Here is a 25,351-nt window from a genome sequence, read left to right as displayed (position 1 = left end):
CTCTCATTGCTCGGGAGTCGAATCTAAACATAAATAATTTATAAACAAACACTCGATTCAACCCATTGGTACACCTTTTAAGTTTTAACAAATAATAAAATTGTGAGGTTTCACACACAAGACCTATTCCGGAAAAAAAAATTGCTCAGCAGATTTGAGATCAAATCAAATAGGCTTAAATGCACTTTTGACCCTCTATGTTTCAAATAGTTGCGATTTTGGCCCCCTAAGAAAAAAAATGGATATTTTGACCCCCTATGTTTTGTTTCTCTTTTTTATTATTTTTCATTTTTCCAGAATTTTTTAATATTTTTTTATTATTTTTTTCATTTATTTTATTTAAAAATTGATTTTTTCGATTTTTTATTTTTTTAATTAATTAATTACACACGTGGCATGCCACGTATGCGTTGACTTGGTCAAAATCAGCAAATCAAAAGAGAAACAAAACATAGGGGGTCAAAATATCCATTTTTTTTCTTAGGGGGCCAAAATCGCAACTATTTGAAACATAGAAGGTCAAAAGTGCATTTAAGCCAATCAAATATCAATTCATGATTTGAAGTTGCTTGTTGAAAAATAAAATATACCAAACAAAAGTTTAATTTTTTAACCAATATCACAACAAGACTAAAAAAAATGCAAACAAGATTAAAGTATATTAAAAAAACACATGATTAAAAACTACCCCTCCACTATGAGCTGGAATCCAAGCAAAAGAAGTACGTCGTTGCTTCTCCTCACCGCCCTGATATAGAGAGAGTCTTACCTAAAGTATGACATCTAATTAATTAACTTATATTTTTTAATTCACTTAACTTTATTAATAGGTAGGTCTAGGTATTCACTTAACTTTATTAATAGGTAGGTCTAGGTATATGTATATTGCAATATGTAAATCAATTACTCCAAACCAACCCGATTACAAATCAAGACACGACTCTCTGTCTTTCTCTTCTCCTCCCTCACGTTTTAGAAATATAAAAATATGTAAATGGACATTATCGGAAGAATCATACCATATTTATTAGGTCTATAAGAGAGGTAGATATATATGGTGATGTTGTTCAAAAAAAAAAGATATATATGGTGATGTATTTAGCACGAATAGGGAGTTACTTGCAAATTGTTAGCGACAACATTTGACAGTAAAACATATCTTTAAAAGTCAATAAGATGGAGAATAGAGTGAGCCTCAAGATGATTTCATTTAAAAGTCAATGATATTTTAGTAAATTTATTCTATAAAAAAATTAAATCGTTTAGATGGGGTGGGTTGTGACCCACCTAAGCCCTAAAGGGGCTCTGCCACAATTATCCACCATAGAACATTTGTAATATTGCTCCATCAGTCTATGTTAGCAATTCCCTATTTTAAGTATAAGTCTTTCTGTTACGGTTTGAATCGACTTTCAAGTAAAATATTATTCAATTTTAAAATTAAATTACATGTTCACCAAAAATGCTAAAGGGTTGGACAAAAAACGCAAGCTCGACGAAGAAAAGGGGTAGACATAAATAGCAAAACTATGGGGAATACCGAGACACATGTTCTTCCTATAGATACAAATAGTGGAGAACGTGGCCATTTGACACATGGTGCGTTAAAACACACCAATTCGATGGAATACCAATTATATAAGATCAATTAACTTCAAACCATTTTCAACAATAAAATCCGAAGTCAATTCAAAGACATTTTCAAAATCAAGTTTAGAAAACTGGGAGTCCACCTATTAATTTGTTTGGACTCTCAGTGTCACACTAGTTAAGCATTTATTTATGTTTCAGATTTGTTCGGACTCCACACCACAAGTCATTGTGAGCCACCGTCTTAAACGATAGTGAAGAACACATATAAGCTAGCTCTTAATATTTTTTTTGGTTGCCAAAATATTAGTAAGAAATTTTCACTGTCGTATAGCAGTGACTAGTTTAACACTTTCGTCATTTATCTTTTTTCTTTTTTCTTTTTCAATTTCATAATTTTTGTTATAATCAGGTAACACTTCCACCCCTATGTTAGCAATCCCCCACCATAAATATAAGTGTTCGCGTTACGGTTTAAGTCGACTTTCAAGTAAAATATAATTCAATTCTAAAATAAAATAACATGCAATTTGGTTGAGATTTGATTGTTTTTTCAGCTGAGTTTGAATCCGATCGCATTAATTCACTTTTTACATATATATTTATTTATGATATCTATAATTTTAAACATAAACCCATGGCCTTAAAGAGAACAAGTTAGGGGATATATTCTTTGTCGATACAAACCCAGGCTTGTTAACTTTTTATGACGTTAAAGGTGAAACAAACTATGTGCTGATATACATCAACTTTTAGGTTGTAAGGGTTTGTCACCATTCACAGTTGGCTTGCTTGAATCTCTGCCATGGTTCCGGTCGGTTAGGGTTTCACCTTTGAATTTTCACATGAAGCCAACCATTGAAATTAAACACCTGGGTGTTATTCATACCCTTCATTCAATATCCCCTTCTCTTCTCCTCCTAGCCATCCTTTTCATGACGTTACATATCATTAATATACTCTTCCGTATTTTTGTCGTTTTCTTATACTTTTACTTTATGATCATATGCATTTCTGTACTTTACAATCTTTTTTGCATCCATTCGGGATTTCACGCGTAGTAAGTTTTTATTGTTTAAGAAATAAATTGTTTCATCTCCTTTTACTCTCAAGAGTAAAGAGTAACTTTATGTGAACTTTACTGAATCTGGAAAGCTATTTTAAAATAAGCTTAAAATGTTGAGAATATACACACTAGCTTATTTTCTTTGTGTGTACAAACTACAAAGACATGTTGTTATGTGACGTTTGACAACGATCTAATTAACGACATGTTTCGTACATGAAAGTGATTTTTACATACATTGAAATTAATTGGAATCAAAATAATAAAAGGACTTGTGGATTAAGTTATCCACTTAATGCATAGCATGGTTAGAATTTTGTTTCTTTGGTAAACCCGGGCAGAAATTTATTATGGCTAAGGGAATCAATTTTTCTAAATTTAAGGAAAGTCCTCAGAAATTTGACTTGTAATAAAAGTTTTGAGCTGTAAAAGGTATAGACTTCAAATATTATTTCCTAGTTAAGGCAGTAAGCAAAAAAAAAAAATGGTCATATTTACTTACATTTGAGAGTGTCATGAATATCATTTTCAAATTGAATGAAATGAATGTATTATGCGACCAACATTGGGTTAATCTAAGTGGTAAGGGTTTGTGTCCTATAAGTAAATATTTTTTTTAACAAAAATAAAAAATGGTTAAAGGTTCATTTCATATCTCTTGCGAATGGGAAAATTTGATTAGAAATTTGCATATGAAGAAAATGGATTGGGAGGAAATCAAAATTTACCTTATGCACGTCGCAAATGATGTAGTATGAGGAGTGCTAGCAACACTCTCTTTTCAACACTTTCTCCAACACTCACTTTCTAATTAGCTTAAATTATGGTGGGTCTCACACTTTGGAAATGGGTTCCACTTAAAGTGGTGGGTCATACATTGGTTTTATCCAATAAGAGAATGTGTGTTGAAGAGAGTGTTGAAAGCAGTGAGAATCCACTAGTTTGATGTCACAATTTGTAGCTTCTATGTTTTCATGTTAGAATGATATCGAAACGCAAGAATTCATGGTTCAGCGCCCAACCAAACATACCAATAGATTTGTCATGTATTTTTTTTTTTTTGTAGTGATCGGAATTTGAACCTCAGACCTTTTATATAGTATGCATTGTCACTACCAATTCAGTTAAACTCACGGGGTCATAGATCATGTATAAACTGTGCTAGAAACTTCATAATTAAAAAATAAATAAAATGAATGAATTATGCTAGGAATATTTATATTATTAATTTGACCAGGGGAATGAATATTTATTTATAAACGTAACAGTATGGTAAAATAATAAATAGCATTATCCTTCCCTATGATTTGATACTTTACTGGTTACTAGTTCAGTGAAACTGTTTTTGCACTTTGTTGCAGAGAGGTTATAAAAGCTGTCTTTCAAACCCATCCATAACGCACATCACACACACAGAAAAACAAAACCAAAGAGCGCACGCAATGACAAGCCATGGCTCATCCTTTTCGAGCCTCCGAAACTATCTCCAAGCCGTCGCTAACACTCCCTCTCGCTTCGCTCGTCGTGGCTTCTCCGTCTCCACTTCTTACGAAGAAATGAGCCGCGTTCGAGCTAGGTCCGGTACCAGCATGCGCAAAACCCTCCGTTGGTTTGACTTAGTCGGCTTTGGCATCGGCGGAATGGTCGGCGCTGGAGTCTTCGTCACCACTGGCCACGCTAGCCGTGTTCACGCTGGCCCCGCCGTTGTTCTATCCTACGCCATTGCTGGTTTCTGCGCTCTCCTCTCTGCCTTTTGTTACACTGAGTTTGCCGTTGATATGCCGGTCGCCGGTGGTGCTTTTAGCTACCTCCGTGTCACATTCGGTGAATTTGCGGCGTTTATAACCGGTGCAAATCTCATCATGGATTACGTCATGTCAAATGCCGCCGTTGCTAGAAGTTTCACCGGGTACGTCGGCACTACAGTTGGTGTCTCTTCTGCTAAATGGAGGATCACAGTTCCTTCTTTTCCGAAAGGGTTTAACCAAATCGACTTGGTTGCTGTCGTCGTTGTTTTACTCATCACAGTCGTTATCTGCTACAGGTTTGTAACTGATCCTTCTTGATCAATATCCACCACTAAGCACAGTCACAGACAACATACACGGTATGATAGTCTCTGATAATTTGAGAAAATGAGTTATTTGAATGTGTTCGTGTTCACGTGTGTCAGTGTTGTGTCTCAGACATCGGACACACTTTGATCAGAGGTGCCGGTGCTACTGAGTTCATCGTTTACAATGGAGCACAATTTTCTTTTTAAAAATTCATGAACATTTTATTTATTTTTTATTTTGTTCAATTTTTCAGTACGAGGGAAAGTTCAGTGGTGAATATGATATTGACGGGGTTGCACATACTGTTCATAGCATTTGTGATAGTGATAGGTTTTTGGAAAGGGAGTTGGAAGAATTTTACGCAACCAGCTAACCCGGAGAATCCATCCGGTTTTTTTCCGCACGGGGCTGCTGGTGTGTTTAACGGAGCAGCAGCTGTTTATTTAAGCTACATTGGTTATGATGCTGTTTCAACAATGGCGGAAGAGGTTAAGGAGCCTGTGAAAGATATTCCTATAGGTGTCTCTGGATCTGTTATTATTGTCACCATTCTTTATTGTCTTATGGCAGCTTCAATGTGCATGCTTCTTCCTTACGATATGGTAATTGAAAATTTGTCTGGTTTTCAATTATATGATGTAATGTATTATTATGTATGGGGGTATTGATATTGATAATATGTTATAGATCGATCCTGAAGCACCGTTTTCAGCAGCCTTTAAATCCGACGGATGGGGATGGGCGTCAAGAGTGATAGGAGTGGGGGCCAGTTTTGGAATATTGACATCATTGATAGTTGCTATGTTGGGTCAGGCTCGTTATATGTGTGTCATTGGACGTTCTAATGTGGTCCCTGCTTGGTTTGCTAAGGTCCACCCAAAGACATCCACTCCTGTCAACGCCTCAGCTTTTCTTGGTATGTTCCAATGTGCTTGCTTCCTCTGAATTATATAAGGTTTTTCATGTTTAAGTATATGTTGTTTGATTGCTGTGTTTTTAATTCCTTGGCAACGTGTGTGGATGGTGTGATGTTAGTGTTTTCTGAATGGTATTCACAATCCTTCACAAAGGAAAGGGACCCACTTCAACAATATAGCCTCTGGCTGAGATTTGATCAGGGGATTTGTGTATTTATTCTGCTGGATTGTGATAAGATTTTATGTTTCCTCATTAATGTGAATGGGTTCAGTGTAGCTCTCCACATTGTCACCTTCATTATGAAGCCGATTGAGTGTGTATCTTTTGCGTTGGCCGGAATCATGAGACTTTAGCAAAAACTATAATTTATAGCTTCAACAAAATTAGGGTGCCAGCGTAATCTTGTAAACATATACCAGACTTATCCTAGACAATTCTGTTGTAGCAGCACCAAATGTGGTACCTCTTTTGATAGAGATTTAGTATTGGTTAATCCCTTTCTTTAGGCTCAACCACTATATAGGTAGATTGAGGCTTTAACCTTTACCAAAAAAAGTGGCCAAAAGAGAAGTGCTTTTAAGTTTTAGCAGTTAAATATACCACTTTTCACATGGATGATTGTGAAAAACTGTAGTTGCCTTAGTATAGAATTATTTTTATTGGAAGTGAAACTGGGTAACGCACTTCAAAACAGTGCTGAGTTGAAAAAGTTATCATTCCCATATGGGTGTCACATGTTTTCTAGTGTATTTTGTATTACTACTATGGTAGCCTCCCCACCTCGGTAAATACTATCTTCTGATTAGATAAATGTAAGGACAAAGACAATTAGGCAACTGTATGTTAAGTGTGTTGCTCTGTGGCTTAGGATGAAAAGATGTGAATCATTCACTTATGTTGAATATAATAAAATAATTTTTTGATTGTGACACCTTATTTTCTTTTTCAACTCAATAGGGAATAATAGATGATTTCAGGTGGAAGATATTGGCAGTTTTTAATTTTTAATTGATTCCATACCTTCACTATTGGATGAGTTGATTTATTCCTCTTGATTAGAATCATTGACGGATGATTATGACCTTAGCTCTTTGTGTAGGCTACGTAAAGTTGGCCTCAATCATGTATTGGATTTCAATGATTTTATGCTATTCTATGTTGTGTATTGTCTATTTTGACCTCTTACATTGTACTATCAAAAATTCTTTTTCATCTAACTAATATTATGAGTGGTAGAATAAACATGATGACATTAATTTGCTTTTTAGGGATAGTCACATTTTTCTGATATCCGCACATAATGTCAATTTCAGGGATCTTCACAGCAGCAATTGCACTTTTTACTGATCTTGATGTTCTCCTCGATCTTGTGTCAATTGGCACACTCTTTGTATTTTACATGGTGGCAAATGCTGTGGTCTATAGACGTTATGTGGTGGCAGGGACAACAAATCCATGGCCAACAGTGTCTTTTCTCCTCTCATTTTCCTTCACTTCCATCATGTTCACCCTTATTTGGAAATGTGTACCAACAGGAGTAGCAAAAGCAGGGATGTTAAGTGCTTGTGGTGTACTTGCTGTAGTAATATTGCAACTTTTTCATTTCACTGTCCCTCAAGCTAGGAAGCCAGAATTTTGGGGTGTACCACTTATGCCATGGATACCAGCAATTTCAATATTTTTGAATTTGTTTTTGCTGGGATCACTTGATGGGCCATCCTATGTTAGATTTGGAGTCTTTTCTGCTGTTGCAGTGCTATTCTATATTTTCTACAGTGTTCATGCTAGCTTTGATGCTGAAGGAGATGGTTCTCTTGGTCAAAAGAATGGTGAAATCCATGTGGAGTCAAAAGAAAGTGTGGACCTGGACCAAAGTTTCAAAGTGTAGTAGATATATATATATAATTTAATTATTATATGCTTACAAATTTCAATTCTAAATGACTTCAACTTTTTTGGATGGTCAATGTTCACCAGAAACAAGTGGGGAGGAAGAATTATGTGACATGAATATTAAATTTATTAGAATATTAGAACAGGCTGCAACCTTTGTAGAAGTGGCGAATTGTATAGTTAAAAGGCAGCTTAGGTGATAATCCCTTTTGTAAATTCTTTGGTTCATGTCTTCATCCAAAAAAAAAAAAATCTTTGCATATCTTATAAACTCTCTGACTTCCAACAGCTAAATTTATTTATAGTAAAGAACAAGATGACAAAATTGTGGCACATGAGTGCATGTTTTGGTGATAGATAACTGATGTGGTTCAAAATTAAGGTTCTAAAAAATTGTCAAAGGTCCTCATTTTGCCTGGGGCATCAAATTTTTTAATCCTATATGTTATTGTAATGTAATTGTAATTGAGGTTGCATAAGTTGTGTTTGACTTGAACTCGCTGCAATATAATACATACCTAGAATCACTATGTGATCATGTTAACTTTGATGGTTGCATAAGAAAATTCTCTAGTTCATTTTAGCCACCAACATCTTGTGCTTCATGAATTTGGTTGTCTGCTGTCGACAATCCACCACATTCACGAAATCGACACATTGATGGTTGTTTGAACGAAAGATCGGCGATTCATATTTCAATGCAGATTTTTTAATTTTATCCAATAGTTACCTATGTGTCACACTATGTGAATGAGAGCATTGTAGAGACGATACAATCCAAATTTGTCTTTCAATGTATACCCTCAAAAGCTAGTTTCCAAATTCGTACACCCTCTAAAAAGCTAGTTTAAAAGAAAACAAGAATTGTGCCACATGAACACAAGTTGGGATATGCTAGATTTATGTGATCCTTGTGAGCATGATTAAGGGTGTAAATGGTATCATATCATATCATAATAATCTTAATAATAATTGCATTTGGAATTTATCTGAAAGGACCATTATTAGGGGTGTTCAAAATATTCAGTTAACTGAACCAAACTACTAACTGAACTGTATTGAACCATATTATAACTGAACCACTTAAAAAAGTTTTGAACTGAACCATTTTTTAAATACCAATTTAAGTTCAGTTTAAAACCAGTTTTGAACCGGTTTAAGTTTATGAACCGTTTTTTCTAAATATCACAAAAACAACCTCAGAAGCCCAAATTCACAAAATGCCAGAATGGAACCCATGGCAAAATAAAACTTTTTGATGGAGATTATGATTATGATTATAGAATTGAATTGAATTGAGAGAGAGGAAGAAAGTAACCATGTTGGTGTTGATGGCGTTGAGAGAGGAAGGTCGATTGAGAAGAGCGAGTCTGGAGTAACCATTTCCTTCAACCAAAACCTGTTGAGATTGAACAAGATCATGATCCACCGTGTAATCTAGTTCCTTGTCTTACTCAGTTTCAGAGACAACCGAACCTAAGCGTGTGTTTGTATCGGATTCGAAGGTAGAAAATGGAAATTCCAAAGAGATTCAAAGGAAAGGTTGCGATCGTGACTGCTTCAACACAGGGAATTGGTTTGGAAGGTGCTTCTGTTGTTATCTCTTCTCGCAGACAGGTTTTCTTCCTTTTTCTTATTTGATTCATTCATTCATATTTCTCTCAGAAACTATGGAAATTATTACATGAGAAACCGGTTTAAAACAATAAACCAGTTCGAAACCGGTTCAAAATAAATAAACTGGTTCAAAACTGTAAACCGGTTCTGAACTGGTTCTAAACCGAACTGGAACTGGTTTGAAAAATTAACCAGTTTTTTTTAAAGTGGTTTTAAAAACTGAATTGTATCCATTAATGTGGTTCAGTTCCAATGCAGTTTAGAACCATGAACACCCCTAACCATTATGCTATGGCCATGCGGTCTACTTTAAGTGGAAAAACAAGGCAATTAATATAACACAAAGTGGACTTGATGTCATTCTTAAAAGAAGAAATATTAAAGGGATATCTAATATGCATATGCTGCTATTTAATAATTGATGTTGATTCATTCATCATTAGCATAAAATAAAATGTGAAAATTGAAATTGAAAGAAGAAAATATGAGAATCCAAGGATTAACATGACTAAATTTGATAAACACGAATTCCGTTTATCACATATTGTGTAGTCACATCTTGTATGTAATGGCAAAGCATTCATAAATCCACCTTCCCTTTAGAGATCCACAACGGATTTAGCATTTTTGTTTGGTTCCTTCAATATGAGTCTTCAATAAAATAAAGGGTATTCATTTTAGACAAAAAATATTGGAGTTTTTGATTGACACAAGACAGAAAATATTGTAATTATTTGGCATACTAAATTAAAGGAAAAAATGGGGTATTCATTTTAGACAAAGAAATATTTATAGTTTCTGATTGACAAAAGACAAAAAATATTGTAATTATTTGGCATACTAAATTAAAGAAAAAAAAATGGGAATCACGTGAATCAGTGCTAGCAAGTAGCACCCCTCAAAACTTTCTTGTATAGAAAAAATATCAAAAGTGTGTATAGGGAAAGAAAAAATAAAAGAAAAATCAACTACTACCTCCGTTCCAATTTAATTAACACAATTTTGTTTTTCACACATATTAAGAAAAATGTATAAATAAAAGGGAAAGTGGAATATATTGTATTGAGAATGATAAAAGTAGTATTATTTAGTGTTATATTGTATTGGGAATGATGAAAGTTGTATTGAAAATTGAAATGAGTCAGTTATTTTGGGACACTTTTTTTTAGAAAATGGGTCAGTTATTCCGGGACGGAGGGAGTACCAAAATGGTGCTTTTAGCTTTTGTTTTCGTCACATAAATTAGTATTTGAACTTTCTCAATCACTAATGAGATGTGACTCCTTCCATTAGTGTCAAGATTTTTAAATTATATCAATTTGTGCTGTAAACCAGAATCTTGCAGAACGAACAGGAAGGAAGTTGAATGAGGAATGCATACATATATCATTAACTATATGAGCTATTGGCACTAACTAGCTCCTTGTTTCATTCACCAAACGATCCACTAATTATTCCACGAGAAATGATATTTGTACAACCATTTTGGTACAATTTTTGGACAACTTTCTCTCTCATACTCAGATTATATTCTTATTATCTCTCTTCCTTTTCCTCTCTCTATTGTTTTGGACCAATGAAAAGAGAGAATAACAAGGTTGTCCTAAAAGTTGTCTTAAAAAGGATGTACAAATATCATTACTCTTATTCCACCGATCATAGAATAATTTATACTAATGAATTTATCATTAACTAAAGTACTTAATTCTTTCAATCCAGCCTTGTTCAATTTAAATATTAAGTTTCACAGCTACAATAAATTAGTAAACTTGAAATAACTTTTCAATTAAAACTAAGAAGAAATGAGTATAAATATTATGTTGGAAGAGTCGTTAACATACTCTTTTAAAAAAAGAATTTAAATTTATTGTATGTTTGGTATAGCATTTTAGGATGATTTATCAATTCCCAATGCAATATGAACGCTGAAATAAGGAAGCTACTAATTGGAGCTTCAAATCAAACGTACGTTTTAAAAGGCTTTTGCTGTGAATACAAACAGGCACTTAATCTCTGAAGTCGATCAGTTTGTAAGACAACATAATTTCATATGAAAATTGATTCGGAGAAGCCTCTAATAATAGATGATTGGTAAAAGTGTTTGTGCAAGACGGTTTTTGATGGAGGGGAAATTGTTCTCAGTACAGAGGAAGAGATTATCTGACGAGGGAAAAGGAGTCTATAAAACGGGTTAACACTCTGATGTTTAAGTCAGTGATTATGTGAAACCAAATGTGAGACATGAGAGGTCGTTAGAGATTAGATTAATGACTCAAATTCAATGAGGCGCATAAGAAGTCTTCAATCTTACACATATCGGCGAAGGTTATAGATTAATAAGTAGGTTGAAGTATAATTTCAAATACGAGTATAAATTTTTAAATAAGGTTGGGAAAATTAGTATTTACAAATCAGTTTTGTAAGATTGAGTTACATCCAACCCAAAATTCAAATATTAAGGGCCTGGTTGAAACAGTTTTTGTTTTCAGTTTTTGAAATATACAAGTCCTCTTCTCACAATAATTATCCTTTTACATGTTTTAGTTTTTTTTGCCCCAAAACTAAAAAATTCAAAACAGTTTCCAAAACTATAATTTTAAAAATAGTTTAGCAAACAAGTTTTTAAAAACTAAAAAAAAGTTTTTTAGGAAGTGTTTCAAACAGGCTCTAAGTGTACCACAAAATCTACAAAATGATCACAACAACACAACCATGCCTTATTTAACTACTACAGTAGTTGGTAAGTTGGATGATAGTGTCCTCAAAATGACAAAGCAGGTATAAGGACAAAATAACATGGGCCAATATGTCTGCATCATGTTTTTCTTTTGTGTACTAATTGTGAACTCTCTTTGTCTGCTACACCATTTGTTTTGTTCTTTTTTTATCCTAATTACTTTTTCATTTCCCATCCTTGATTTCCCTGTCCTTGGCCCCATCTTGGCCGGTGGCATCTTTTTTATTTTTGAAGCCGCATTCATGTCTGCTATTCACTGTTACACCAACAATGAAAAGTAGTAACAGATAGGGATAATTCCAACTAAGGATGAATTAAACTTAACATTAATAAAAATAAGGGACAAAACTATTACTCATTGAGTAATCCACATCAACATTCCATTCATGTTGTGAGGCTATTGGAAGAGATCAAGAGTCTTTATACTGATTTGAGAACTATTAGATTTTGGGTTTGTGAACATACAAGGACTCTCATCTTTGTTTCTTTGTTACTTTTTTTTTCAATTGGCATGTCAACATTTTCATTAATTAAATGTGGTAACTTAAATTATTTAATTATTGGTCCTATGAGCTTGTTTGGTTCTATGCACTCAATTAATTGATTCTAATTTGAAGTTAGAATTTGTTCTGTATCTTGCGACTTTTACGATTGATTTTGACTCTTAAATTCATTTTTCAATTCATTTTTCTTTGAAGGATTTTCAATTCATGTTTACATGAAACCAACTTTTAGTTAAGAGGATGCACTGTTTTTTTTCTTCAAAATTCACTTTAACATCCAATGGATGGAATCAATGTGAGTCTCACTATTTTATATGTGACCAATTTCTTTCTAAGAGAAATGATATTTTGACAACCACTTTTTGACAACTTTTGGACAACTTTCTCTCTCATATTCACATGATGTTGTTATTCTCTCTCTTCTTTTTTCTCTCTCCATTGTTTTTGACCAATAAGAAGTGAGAAAAACAAAGTTGCCAACAAAGTTGTCATCAAATGGATGTCAAAATATCATTACTCATTTCTAAAGCATAGAAACCACATTGATTTAACTCAATAAAAATGTTGAAATGAGTGTTGAAAAAAGAATGTTGTTAGTACTCTCTCTAATGAAACTATTTTACATAATCAAAATTCATTCAAAATTAATGTGACATGGTTAAACCAAACACACGAGCCTAAATTCAAGTTGAAATCAATTATGAGACAATTAATTGTCCTTGAGAATATTCAATATGGAACTTAGTATCTCGCATTCCAATATGGAAATCATCGCAAATTTAAGAAGTAAGAAATTCAGGCTTTTATTCACCACACGGTGCACCGCGAATGTAAATAGAAGTTAAATTATATGTCATCACGACTTTAGATCAGTTGGTATAAACAATACATAATATATGCAATGTCTAGAGTTTAAACTCAAGCCACCACAAAAAAGAAGAAGTTAAATTATATGTCTTGAATAAATTTTTCCTCCTTCAAAAATGGAATTAAACATGAATTGGGTTTGATAAATTAGTTTTGATTAAAATTTAATTTAAGGTAAAATAGTTTATGATTGAATGTGTTCACATAAAAGTGAATTGAACAATAAAATTGAGTTGGAAAATCACATTGAAAAGGCAAAAGCTACAAATCTTAAACATATTAAAATCAAGTTTTTTCGTGATAAGACCTACCTCAAATGACAAATGTCCATATTGATATATTGGTCACCTTCATGTGAGTTCGAACACAGGACATCACCATTTGTGTGTGAGTTTTAAGTTGTGATTGTCAATTCGTCTATAAACAAAATAAAATTTGTTCTATCCAAAATTAAACATAAACATTTATATAACAGTCCCAAGAGGTTAGCTCAATTGGCAGGGACATTGCATAATTTATGTAGGGGTCAGAGTTCGAACCCCGGACATCCCACTTCTCCACATTTAATTGTGTGAGCTCTAACCACTTGGCTACTAGACAAAAAAAAACATTTATATAACAAAATTATTATTGCTATATGTCTGTTTGGTAAAAATCAAATTGAACAAATTTGAGGTAAAAAAACACGTGTAAGATGAAAAAAACAACAAATCTTAACTCCAAATTCAAATAAATACGGATGATACTAGACAAAAAAAAACATTTATATAACAAAATTATTATTGCTATATGTCTGTTTGGTGTCTGTTTGGTAAAAATCAAATTAAACAAATTTGAGGTAAAAAACACGTGTAAGATGAAAAAAACAACAAATCTTAACTCCAAATTCAAATAAATACGGATGAAAAGTAATTATAATAGAAGATCTCGAAACATTCCAAATTAATTTTGAGTCTTTAAAATCACTTTTACCTCGCCTAAAATTGAACTCAAACGTACAGTATATGTATAGAGAAATGATATTTGAACATTCATTTGATGACAACTTTCTCTCTCATACTCACATTATTTTTTACTTTATCTCTCTATTGCTTTGGTTTCCGTGCAAGTACCTACTTTTTCTTTGTAAATGATGGTTGTCAAATAAGTTGTCAACCAAATTGATTGTTTAAATAACAATCCTCATATGTATATGCAGGGCTATCCATGATATTTTGAGTGTCATGTACAAAATTATGATTTCGGCATCATATTTTTTTTTTATAAATTTCTCATACATAAATATAGTAATGTTGTTTTTTTTTTTAAGGAATAGTAATGTTGTTTTTGAAATGTTGTATTTTAACTTTTAAGAACTTTCAAAATTGATACTTTCTAATAAAAAATTTGTTCCGACTTCCTTAACTAGTAGTGTTTTTCATATACTCGTAAGATCGACATTAATTATAATCATCTATTAAAATATTTATTCCGTGAACATAGTTCAGTTGGTAGAGACATGCATTGTTATATGCAGGGATCGGAGTTTGAACCCCGGACAACCCACTTATTCACCTTGAAAAAGGTGAATTCTAGCCACTAGGCAACTTGACAAAAAAAATATATTTTGTGGGTAGGGGTGGAAATGGGTTAGGTCGGGCCGGATTTTGTAAGACCTAATCCTGACCAGTTTAAAATTTTATAGGATTGAGTCTGACATATTATCAATAAGGTCTTACGTGACCTTTCTAAAGGCTTGATGAAGTCTGAAAGCCTATTTAAAAGCTTATTTTAGAGTGAGACCTAGCAACACCTATAAGCCTACTACTAAACAGTCTCAAACTTATGAAGGCCTAAAGCACACAAATAGGTCTGCTACTAAATAACGAAATCTTACAAAGTCTAATCATACATATCCATCTGTTACTGAATAACCAAATCATATGAAGACTTGAGTTTATGAAAAACTTCAACAATATCAATAATTGAAGATATATTATATATAAAAAGTTTAATAGACTGACTTGACGGGTTTAATAGGTTTTTTTTTGGAAGCTTTAGCCTGATCTATTTAATTAAATAAACTTTATAAAAAGTTTGAGTTTGACTTTTATATTAACAGAGCTGGGCCGAGTTAACCTTAAAATAGACTAGGCCGTAAGTCCCTGTTGGACGGTCTGACATGTGGATCTATTTGTGGGAGAAATTGATTGATTGATAATATACATCAGCTATTATTATTCCATTTATATTCTTATAAAAATGATCGAAAGAGAACACTTGTTAGCATTTCTCTTGTTTTAATTACCGGCTGCCTTGCAATTTGCACAGTTGAGCTCTCATTTTAGTTTGAGTAATGATATTTTTACATCCATTTGATGACAACTTTGTTTTTCTCACTTCTTATTGGTCAAAACAATGGAGAGAGAAAAAAGAAGAGAGAGGATAACAACATCATGTGAGTATAAGAGAGAAAGTTGTCCAAAAGTTGTCAAAAAGTGGTTGTCAAAATATCATTTCTCTTTTAATTTTTGGATTAGTTTGGATATATAACCCGTGTTGAAGGCATCTTGAACACAGTCAACGGGCATATGGTGGATTCCCACTTCCCATTTCCCAATGTCCTAAAGGTTGACTGTGTTCAAGATGAATACAAAATTATGATATGTTATCGAATAACTAAATGATGAATACATATCCAACCTAATTTTAAGGTTGCCGTTGTACTCACCTAAATTTTATATACCGTCTGTATAAAATATTTTCTCACATAAATAAATTTTAATCGCTCACATTTATAATTTACGATTAAAGTCATGAGAATCTCAAATCAGTTTTTATAATTCTTTCAAATTATACAAATTGGTTAATACATATTTTATAAAATTTACACATTAGTTCCAATTCCTTCTTCAAATTTTGCAAATTGGTTCATATAAAATTTCAAAATAATAAAAGTCTATCTAAAATGAGAGTTAAAAATAAAATAAAAAGCGTATATATAATAACTTTGAAATAAAAGTTAAGAATGAAGACTTTTATTACACTATCCATATTAAAAAGCTAGAAATAAGAGAATCGAAGCATTCTGATATACTCAATTTATCTTTAACAAAATACTTTATGAATCTATTCAATTTAAAAATTCTTTAAATTTATAATCCAAACAATAAAATTTACCCTAAAGAATTATGCACCTTAAAAAATTATACTCTCATTTCATTTCTTTGTCATACAAGATTTCTTCTGGTTTCACATGCAAAATGTGCACACAAAGTTATCAAGTAGTAGGTCCAACCGAAAATATCTTATCAAGAAGCAAACAAAAAATTTGAGTCACCGTTGAGATAAAAAGTAATAATATTATTCATTTTCACGCAAGTTGCATCCTATCTGTCTTGTTATTTTTTGCATTTTAGTAATGTACATCGCAAAAAGATAGGTATGTGATGGGTTGGGTATCTCATATTTGTTTCTTTGTTTTAGCCTTTAGTTTGTTAAGATATTGTTGATCATATGAAAAGACTTCCTCAATATATATAAATTCAAAACAACTTGCGTATGACTTTATAAAAATTAATTAACCAAAAATAAGTCAGTGTGGAGTAGAAGAGAGTGGGAGTTGAAGTTGGGTTGGTTGTTCATTTGTCTACTCACCTTTAAAAAGATAAGGATGTGATTTTGATTGCGATGTGTTCTCACAACCCATATACTTCTTTTTTTTGTTTTTTTGTACATTTCAGATTGCAACTTTTGATCTTTTCATCTCTTTTATATTTGTCAGTTTTTGCCGTGAAATTATTAAGCTATCGTATTCGTGCCGTATATGATAGGTCTTTGTTATTGTTTTAACCTATACTATACTATATTTTTATATCAATATATCAATTAGAAAACTGAAGAATGTCAATGATGTGCTCGATAAAAAGTTATATTTAGGTAATAGGTACACCCATATTTCCACTCAAAAAAATAAAAAGTACACCCGTATTTATAATAGTTCTTGGTTTGAACTTAATTTCTTTTTCATGTAGATTAAGAATGTGACCAGCTGAGTATGATACTCATATCTTTAACACTGTTTAGCCGCCATTTTGGTGATATGCTTTGTGATTGTTGGCCTCTACTCTATAAGATAAGTTAAGGCAAGCAACTCTTCCCTCTTTCATTTTTCTGGTGTTTGAGAGCAAAATTGAAAGTGATTGTGAGAAGAACAAAATCCAAAGATGGAGAAGGGACTAGATTTCTGCTCTTTATCCAAACATGTTTGCTCATTCCCAAAGTAAATGACATTTTTGCCCTTATGCATGTTAACTCACGTAGCGTGAGTTAACTCACGGCAGTTATCAGGGTAGCGTGACTTAAGTCACGCAGCGTGATTTAAGTTGCGCTACGTGACTTAAGTCAGTTTCCAGCAACACAGAACCTCCATTCCTCCATTTCTCAACTTTTCAAAAAATGAAATTTTCACCCCCAAATCCGAATTTCACCATTCTTGCGCCATTCAAACCGACGAGACATGACGCCTTTTCAGGACGTGTGCTGGTACTCCGGATGGATCATGGTCGGCAGACAGAGGATGGTGCGTCACTTGCCGGAGCGGGTGCGGAGGCAGTACGGACATGTTCAGAGGGTTCCCCGACCTCCTACTACGGTTATGCCTCTTGCCCCAGTAGATGTGGCTGCTGCCTTCTTGGAGTTTGCTCTGCATGTCGTTTCCTAGCAGCAGAGGGGTCGCCAGGTCCCGGACGACGAGCCTTGTAAGCATTCAGATACGTACATTAGGTGGTTCTACCGTGTATCCCAACCTTTCATCGTCAACCCTGCTCCATAGCCTGACATTGTCATGCTGAGACCTGTCTACTAGGATATTCTTGTTGACCAGGAGTGGGCCAGACATCCTCCCGCTCCATTGCAGGTCATCAGCAGCATCATAGGCAGAGTGAAGCAACCGTACCGATTATAGCGTGTTTGAGCAGCAACCGATTCCAAGGAGGAGGTCTATGAGTCCGCAGGAGCAACAATAGGGTCTTTAGTTTATGACTTGTTTTTTTTATGACTTTTTGGATGTTTGTAGTATTTTCTTGACATTTTGGTTGTACTACTTTTACATTTGCACGGTTGGGCTTATTTATGACATTTATGTTATTTTTCGTTAAAATTGTGTTTCAAAAATTATTCGTTCTCTAAATTATTCGTTCTGGTTGAATCAATGAATGGTTGTACCATAATTATTATTGAATAATTGCATGTTCACTAAACAGGGAATGAAGGAACAAAGGCAGCAGCTACTGCCACTGCCACTGCCAGTCTGGTCTGCAGCGTGCATAGCACCAGCACCAGCGTGAGTTAACTCACGCTACTGTTAAAACTAGTGTGACTTAACTCACGCTACTCATTGTATGTTTTGGTGGATGCTCTGTACCAGTGTTAGAACTAGCGTGACTTAAGTTGCGTTTCGTTTTGCACTAGCGTAAGTTAAGTCACGCTACTTATGTTAAGTCACGTACCGTTTGCACTAGCGTAAGTTAAGTCACGCTAATTGCGTTAAGTCACGTACCATTTTGCACTAGCGCACGTTAAGTTGCGTAAGGGTAAAAAGGTCATTTACTTTGGGAATGAGCAAAACAGTTTGGGTAAAGAGAAGAATTCAAGGGACTAAATTGATCAAGTCCTTTGCACTAAATGAATTAAACTACCTATGGGCTTAAACTTGTTTCAGATAGAAAATAAAACCAAAACACTTCCTTAGTTTAGAGAGACACCCCCTTCCAACACTAAACACACCTCCCTCCCAATTTTATTTATGTGGAATATACTTTTTTTTTTGGACACCAGCCCATTTCGAACCAAGTACTGAATGGTGGAATCTGAAGCACCAACCAACAGGTCTTTAGTGAGTGGATATTTATGTGAAATATGTGATCATCCTCTTCCTTACACACTCTTTTCCTTTGGAAACCCTGACCCTCTTCTTCTCGAGCGAGGACTACCCTCTTCTTTGATGCTCACATTATTTATTTTTTTTTCATTTGGCACTTGTTTTCAAAAAATGGTGTTATGAGTTTACTTTAAAGGATTTTTCAAAAATTAGCCTTTGTGAATTTTTCTCTTTTCAAAACTAGTATCTAAAATTCTTAAAATATTTTAGAAAAGGGTTTTCGGTATTCTTTTTAGCATATTCAAAAAAATTAGTTTTTGATATTCAATTATTTTCTAAGACGACCATTAACACCCAATTTTCATCGGATAGTTAAACAATGAGAAGTGCTATACATAGCGAAACTTGATTCGTGAAATTTCCCGACCATTTAGGTGTTAGATTTCTAAAAGATAGAGTGAAGCATACATTCCGATTTTCCTGGGATACATGTGAAATGTGAGGTTTTGGTTTGAGGAACCAATAGGATCCATTCGCAAGGTTCACTATGAATTTACTTGCGAGATTAAACATTGCTGTTAAACAATTTCGCGAACAACTAAAAAATGTTTGTCACTTATGATGAATTTGTATTCTTGTTTTATATGTCATTTTACTTTTATTTCTATTTTAAGTTGGTAAGAAACAAAATTCAAGAAAAGTTGGTAAGAAACAAAATTCAAGAAAAATTGTATTACAATAATAATTTTGATAGGTATTTGAGTATCTCCTCATTCAGGCCAAATTCCAATATTTTGAAAATTCTTAAACAATCATTTTTTACTATAGATTGATCTATTCATGATGTACACTTTAAAAAAATGATTATATACGTTAGAATATTTTTTATCGTTACAAAACAGTCTTGCAAGAAATGCAAGAATATTATTTTTTAAAGAAGAAATGCAATAAAATATTCTTTATTGTTTTTTTTAAGAAGTTAAAATGGATTAAATTACTAAAAGCATGGAGATTTCAACACAAGTAGTGCCAAAATCCCAGCTGAAAGAGTCAATTACAAGTAAAAATAAAAAATGGGGGAGCCAAAACAAGCTCAAAAAAGAAAGCTACTCTGTTACAAAAATATTCCCAAGCAAGCTAAAGGATTCAACCACCACGAATGGTAGGAGAAAACAAAACTAGAACGATTTGCTTTCAGCCACCAGTAAGATTGAAGCTAACTTTATCTAGCAATTGATTAAAAGAAGCTTCTTTTTGGTGAAAGATCCGAGCATTACTTTCAAGCCAAATCACCCACACACAAGATAGCCAAATAAGGTTAAGAGATGAGTGTTTGCTATTTGAAAAACCGCTAAAGGTGCCAAATTGATATGAATGGTCTGACACATTTTCAGGAAACACTATATTGTAACCAAGCCAGTGAGAGATACCATACCAAAGTTTACCAAAAAAATCACAAGAGAGGAATAAGTGCTTTGCATCTTCTATTGTACCGCATCCACCCACGCATAACTGAGCATTCGGATGTAGAATGTGTCTTTTGATTAGATTGTCCGTTATTGGTAATCTATCACGTAACAAGCGCCGAGCAAAGAGACTGATTTTCAGGGGCACTTCCTTGTTTCAAATTTCAGTAATGTGAGAAACCGCCAAGTTGTTGATGGTTGATGTTAACATATGGTTATAAGCACTTGTGACATTATAACTGCTGGAGGCATGTAAGTGCCAAATCCACCTGTCAGGATTAGTAGGCTGCAAAACAATATTAGATAAAATATCACAACATTCCCGTACCTTCTCCTCCTCCCAAGCTAATAACCGACGCCGCCACTGCCAAGCTACACCCTCAACCCCCCACCCAAGAGAATACATTTCAGCCACTGTTGCCATTTTATTAGTAGCAAGATCAAAAAGGCAACTGAAACTATTCTTCAAAACTAACCCGTCAATCCAAGGATCCCACCAAAATAAAGTTTGGCCACCATCTCCTACCTCCCGCCCAACATTATCATCAAACCACCGCCCACCTCCCACACCAGCCCCATTTTTAACATTTATCAAATTATTCCACCAAAAAGAGTTAAACCTTCCCTCCTCTGCAATTTTACCTCCTACCTCGTCGTATCTGACTATAAAACTCTATACCACAAACTCCTATTCTCAACCCTCATCCGCCAACACCATTTACCAAGTAAAGACAAATTAAATTCCCTAATCCTCCGCACTCCTAAACCGCCTTCCTCCTTTTTGGAACAAATAATGTCCCAGTTAATCCAAGAAATTTTCCTAACCTCCTCACACCCCCCCCCCCCTCCCAAAAAAAACAATTAAATAAAGATTCAATAGAAGAAATGATACCTGCGGGCGCTTTGAAGAAGGAAAGAAAATAGACCGGAAGAGAGGACAAGACAGACTTTAGGAGAGCTAAACGGCCACCCAAAGAAAGATTTCCACTCTTCCAACCCGATAATCTTGATTTAATACGATCAATCAATGGTTGCCAAAATTTTAATTTTCGAGGATCACCACCTATAGGCAACCCTAAATAAAGAAAGGGGGCTCTGCCCAATTTACAATTAAGAACAGATGCTGCCTCAGCCAACCAAGAACCATGAATATTAACACCAAGTAACATACTTTTGTGGAAGTTCACCTTAAGACCAGATGTCGCCTCAAAGAGAATAAGCAGAGCTTTCAGAGATCGAATATTAGCCCAACTTCGTTCCCCAATCAACAAGGTGTCATCAGCAAATTGTAAATGAGTGATGGAAACATGATTATTGGCGCCCACCTTGTAGCCAGAAAATAGGTCAACCTCTACTAAAGCCTTCATCATGACATTCAAACCTTCAGCGGCTATTAAAAATAGAAAGGGTGAAAGAGGGTCACTTGTCTCAACCCCCGTTAAATTTGAATTCATTTGTTGGGCTACCATTCACAAGGACAGAAGTTGAGGCCGTAATGATGCATTCCCTAATCCACTTACGCCATAAGGTAGGGAAGTTCATTTTTTTCATGACTGCTCAAGGTAGGACCAGTCAAAAGCCTTCTCAAAATCGACTTTGAATAAGAGCAAATCTTTTTTCAGGCGCTTAGCATCTTCCACAATCTCATTAGCGATGAGAATACCATCAAGAATTTGTCTACCATGAATAAAAGTTGATTGTGTTTCAGAAATAACACTAGACATAACCCTTCGCAATCTATTGGAGAGAACTTTGGAAAGAACTTTGTAGAGACTTCCAAAAATAGAGATTGGTCTGAAATCATTCAGGCGCTGCGGGCACTCGATTTTTGGGATTAAAGCAATAAAAGTATTATTGATGCCTTTTGACAACTTTCCATTCCTGTGAAAATCAGATAAGAAGCGCATAAAATCATCACGGAGTTCCGGCCAAAAATCCTTAACAAACCCCATATTAACACCATCTGGTCCATGACTTTTAAAACTGTCACAATCCCAAACAACTTGCTTAACTTCGTCAACTGAAAAAGGTTTGGTTAGCTCAACACACTGACTTACATTAAGCATATTAAAATTGAGATTCTCAATGCAAGGTCTTTCAGCAGCCGCGGATTGAAAATGAGATGAGAAATGATTGAAAACTAGTCCCCGGATTCCTTCAACACCCTCAACAATAGCGCCATTAGCAGATAAGGCAAATATGGAGTTTGCTCATCGCCTAGAGGACATAATGTTGTTAAAGAACTTAGTGTTAACATCTCCCTCTTTCAACCAAAGTAATCTAGATTTCTGCCATTACATGCTGGTTTTGATACGAGATAATGAGCGAAAGTCTGAAGATAGAGAATGAAGCTCCTCAATTTCCTCCAATAAAAGATCATCCTCCTCCCCTTTAGCATCTAAAAAAGGAAATACGGTCTTGAACGTTGCTTAAGTGGCCTTCAAGGTTTGAATGTGATTCTGATGCCAAGTGTTCAGGCTTCCTTTAATCATCTTCAGTTTTTCTTTAAGAACAAAGCCTCCCCAACCTTCAATATGATAAGATTGCAAATTATCTCTAACAAATTGTTTGTAACCTGGTAAGTCACCCCAACACTTCAGCATACGCCTAGGACGAGGGCCCCAATTTTCTTCATCCATCGACAACAAAATGGGACAATGATCAGAAAGACCGCGATTTAAAGCACGTTGCACCATATTGGGCCATATGGCGCACCAATCTTCAGAAAGAAATGAATAATATTTAACAATATTTGAATTTCCTTTCTTTTCTCAAAACTCCCAAACCCTCTTATATTATAAGAAATGAATTTCATTTTGACCATCAACACGCAAAGTAACAACACAAAAATTAACAACCTGATGAGGAGACCGCAACATTAGCGTGGCTGCCCTCAACGCCAACATTACCTTTCATTGTCTTCCTCTCCAAATTATTAGGCCGAGAGAGAACTTGGAACATATTAGAACAATCACCTTTGAATTGTAAATTGATAGCTTTGCCAATATCTACGATATCTTTGCCACGACCATTTGATTTATCATGCAAAGAAATCCAATTCTTCCAATCTTCCTCGGATGATGTTGAAGATGATTTCGCATCCAAACATTCTTTGTTCTTGCTGTCAATAGAACAAGAGGGAGCTGCTGATTTGTTGTTGAGTTTCTTGAGCATATGAATTAGATTTTGTCGATCTTTGAGTGGCATACGGGCAATACGACGGAGGCTAAGAAGAGAAGGATTATGAGTAACTTTATGCCGATGTTGCATCACCTTATTCTTTTTTTTTATATGTGAAAAAACAACTCCAGCATCACCTACATGATGATCCTTGATCCAATAGAAACTCCAAGAACCCGAAATTGATGTAGATTTTCGAGTGTTGGAACAAGAGGCTGCCTTTGTTGGAATAATTTTGCTTGTTGCACCATTACGAACACCATTTGGAAGAAGCATGAGGGCTTGATGGTTGTCCTTCTAATTCTTTATTGTTACAAACAGCCTCGTTAAAAAAAATTGCTTTAAGCCTTTGTTGAGTCCGTCCAGATCTTACTCTTGAGCTTATCATGGGTATGAATTTCAGGTGGCATTTAATATGGGAAAGTGTAAAAAATTTCATACTTAAGAAATGAATTTCAAGTATGTCGTTGTTTGCATCAAAAGAAGTCCCTTCACACAGTTTTCACGATAGTCGTTGCATCAAAAGAAGTCCCTCTAGCTATTATTATAAAAAAAAAAGTAGTAGTCTCATGGAAAAAAAAACCTACTTACTCAATTCATTACCACATTATGCACTATTTTGATCCAATTTGACGGTTTTTTTTTTTTTTGGCAGAGCCTGCTAACGTGTTTGAAAAGATTATTTTCCTAACTACTTATTTGAATTTCCTTTAGCCGTAAAAAAAAAGTCATCAAATCTCACTTCGTTTCACAATCGCATCATGTCATGCTTCTCATTCATGATAATTATTTGCATTTCAATCTACAACACAATGGATATTTTGAATGAGCTGTTTCCTCTTTCTAGTTCTTGTGCTTGAACAATGACGACTAGTGCTGTAACAGATCTTATAACAATTATCCGACGAATGTCTCCTTAGAGTGGAAGAACTCACACCAGCAACGACAAGGTCATACAAAAAACTTCTATTTATTAATTTTTTGATTTTGTTTTGAAGGGAACTTCTATTTATATTAGTTAGTCCTAGAAGATTAAGAATATAATAATGAACGGTATTTTCGACAATAAAAATATCAAAGACTCTTAAGTAGCTTAAAGTATCATAAATCAATTCTTTTCATTGATACTAGAACGTAGCTTTGCAACTCAAATACGATCATATTTTGAAAAACATGCCTCCAACTCTTTCCATACATCAGAAACATTCTCAATGAAAACAATAGATTGTACAATTTTTGAACACACCCAATTTGCTATCCAAGAATTGATGAGATAATTGCAACGTTCCCATGCTTGACGGTTAGGATCAACAAGAGTAGGAACAAGGATGCTCCCATCAACAAGCAATTGCAGAGAATTGCAAAAAAAAAATAAAAAATAAAAAATAGAGAAAAACTGAAGAATTTTCAGGAAAAACGAAAGTGTGAGCCACTTCACAAAAGGCTTAAGATGCCATAATATGAGATCAAGAACGAAGAGAATTGAGAGAAAAAAGTGCATGTATTGTATTGAATTAATGATTCAGAAATGAAGTTAGTTACAAGCTTAACTGTTTATACCCTAACTAAGCTTAGTATAAATGGTGGTCTATTGAGT

The 25,351-nt window shown here is 34.2% G+C and overlaps 1 protein-coding gene and 1 pseudogene across 1 annotated transcript; one reads left to right on the top strand and one right to left on the bottom strand.

Annotated features, from left to right (window-relative positions):
* Positions 1-4,052: 4,052 nt before the first annotated feature.
* Positions 4,053-7,795, top strand: LOC146959131 (cationic amino acid transporter 7, chloroplastic-like). The gene is made up of 4 exons (XM_085740638.1): positions 4,053-4,700; positions 4,967-5,315; positions 5,401-5,629; positions 6,945-7,795. The coding sequence occupies exons 1-4, from the start codon at positions 4,099-4,101 to the stop codon at positions 7,517-7,519; spliced, it is 1,755 nt and encodes a 584-aa protein (XP_085596764.1). The 5' UTR covers positions 4,053-4,098; the 3' UTR covers positions 7,520-7,795.
* Positions 7,796-20,222: 12,427 nt separating this feature from the next.
* On the bottom strand, positions 20,223-24,030 carry LOC146959130 (uncharacterized; annotated as a pseudogene).
* Between the last annotated feature and the right edge of the window lie 1,321 nt (positions 24,031-25,351).

Source organism: Medicago sativa, chromosome 1, assembly GCF_051527215.1.
Source record: "Medicago sativa cultivar Bolivia chromosome 1, Bolivia_mono, whole genome shotgun sequence".
NCBI lineage: Eukaryota > Viridiplantae > Streptophyta > Magnoliopsida > Fabales > Fabaceae > Medicago > Medicago sativa.
The sequence above is the reverse complement of the archived record's forward strand: the minus strand, read 5'-3'. Positions and strand labels throughout refer to the sequence as shown.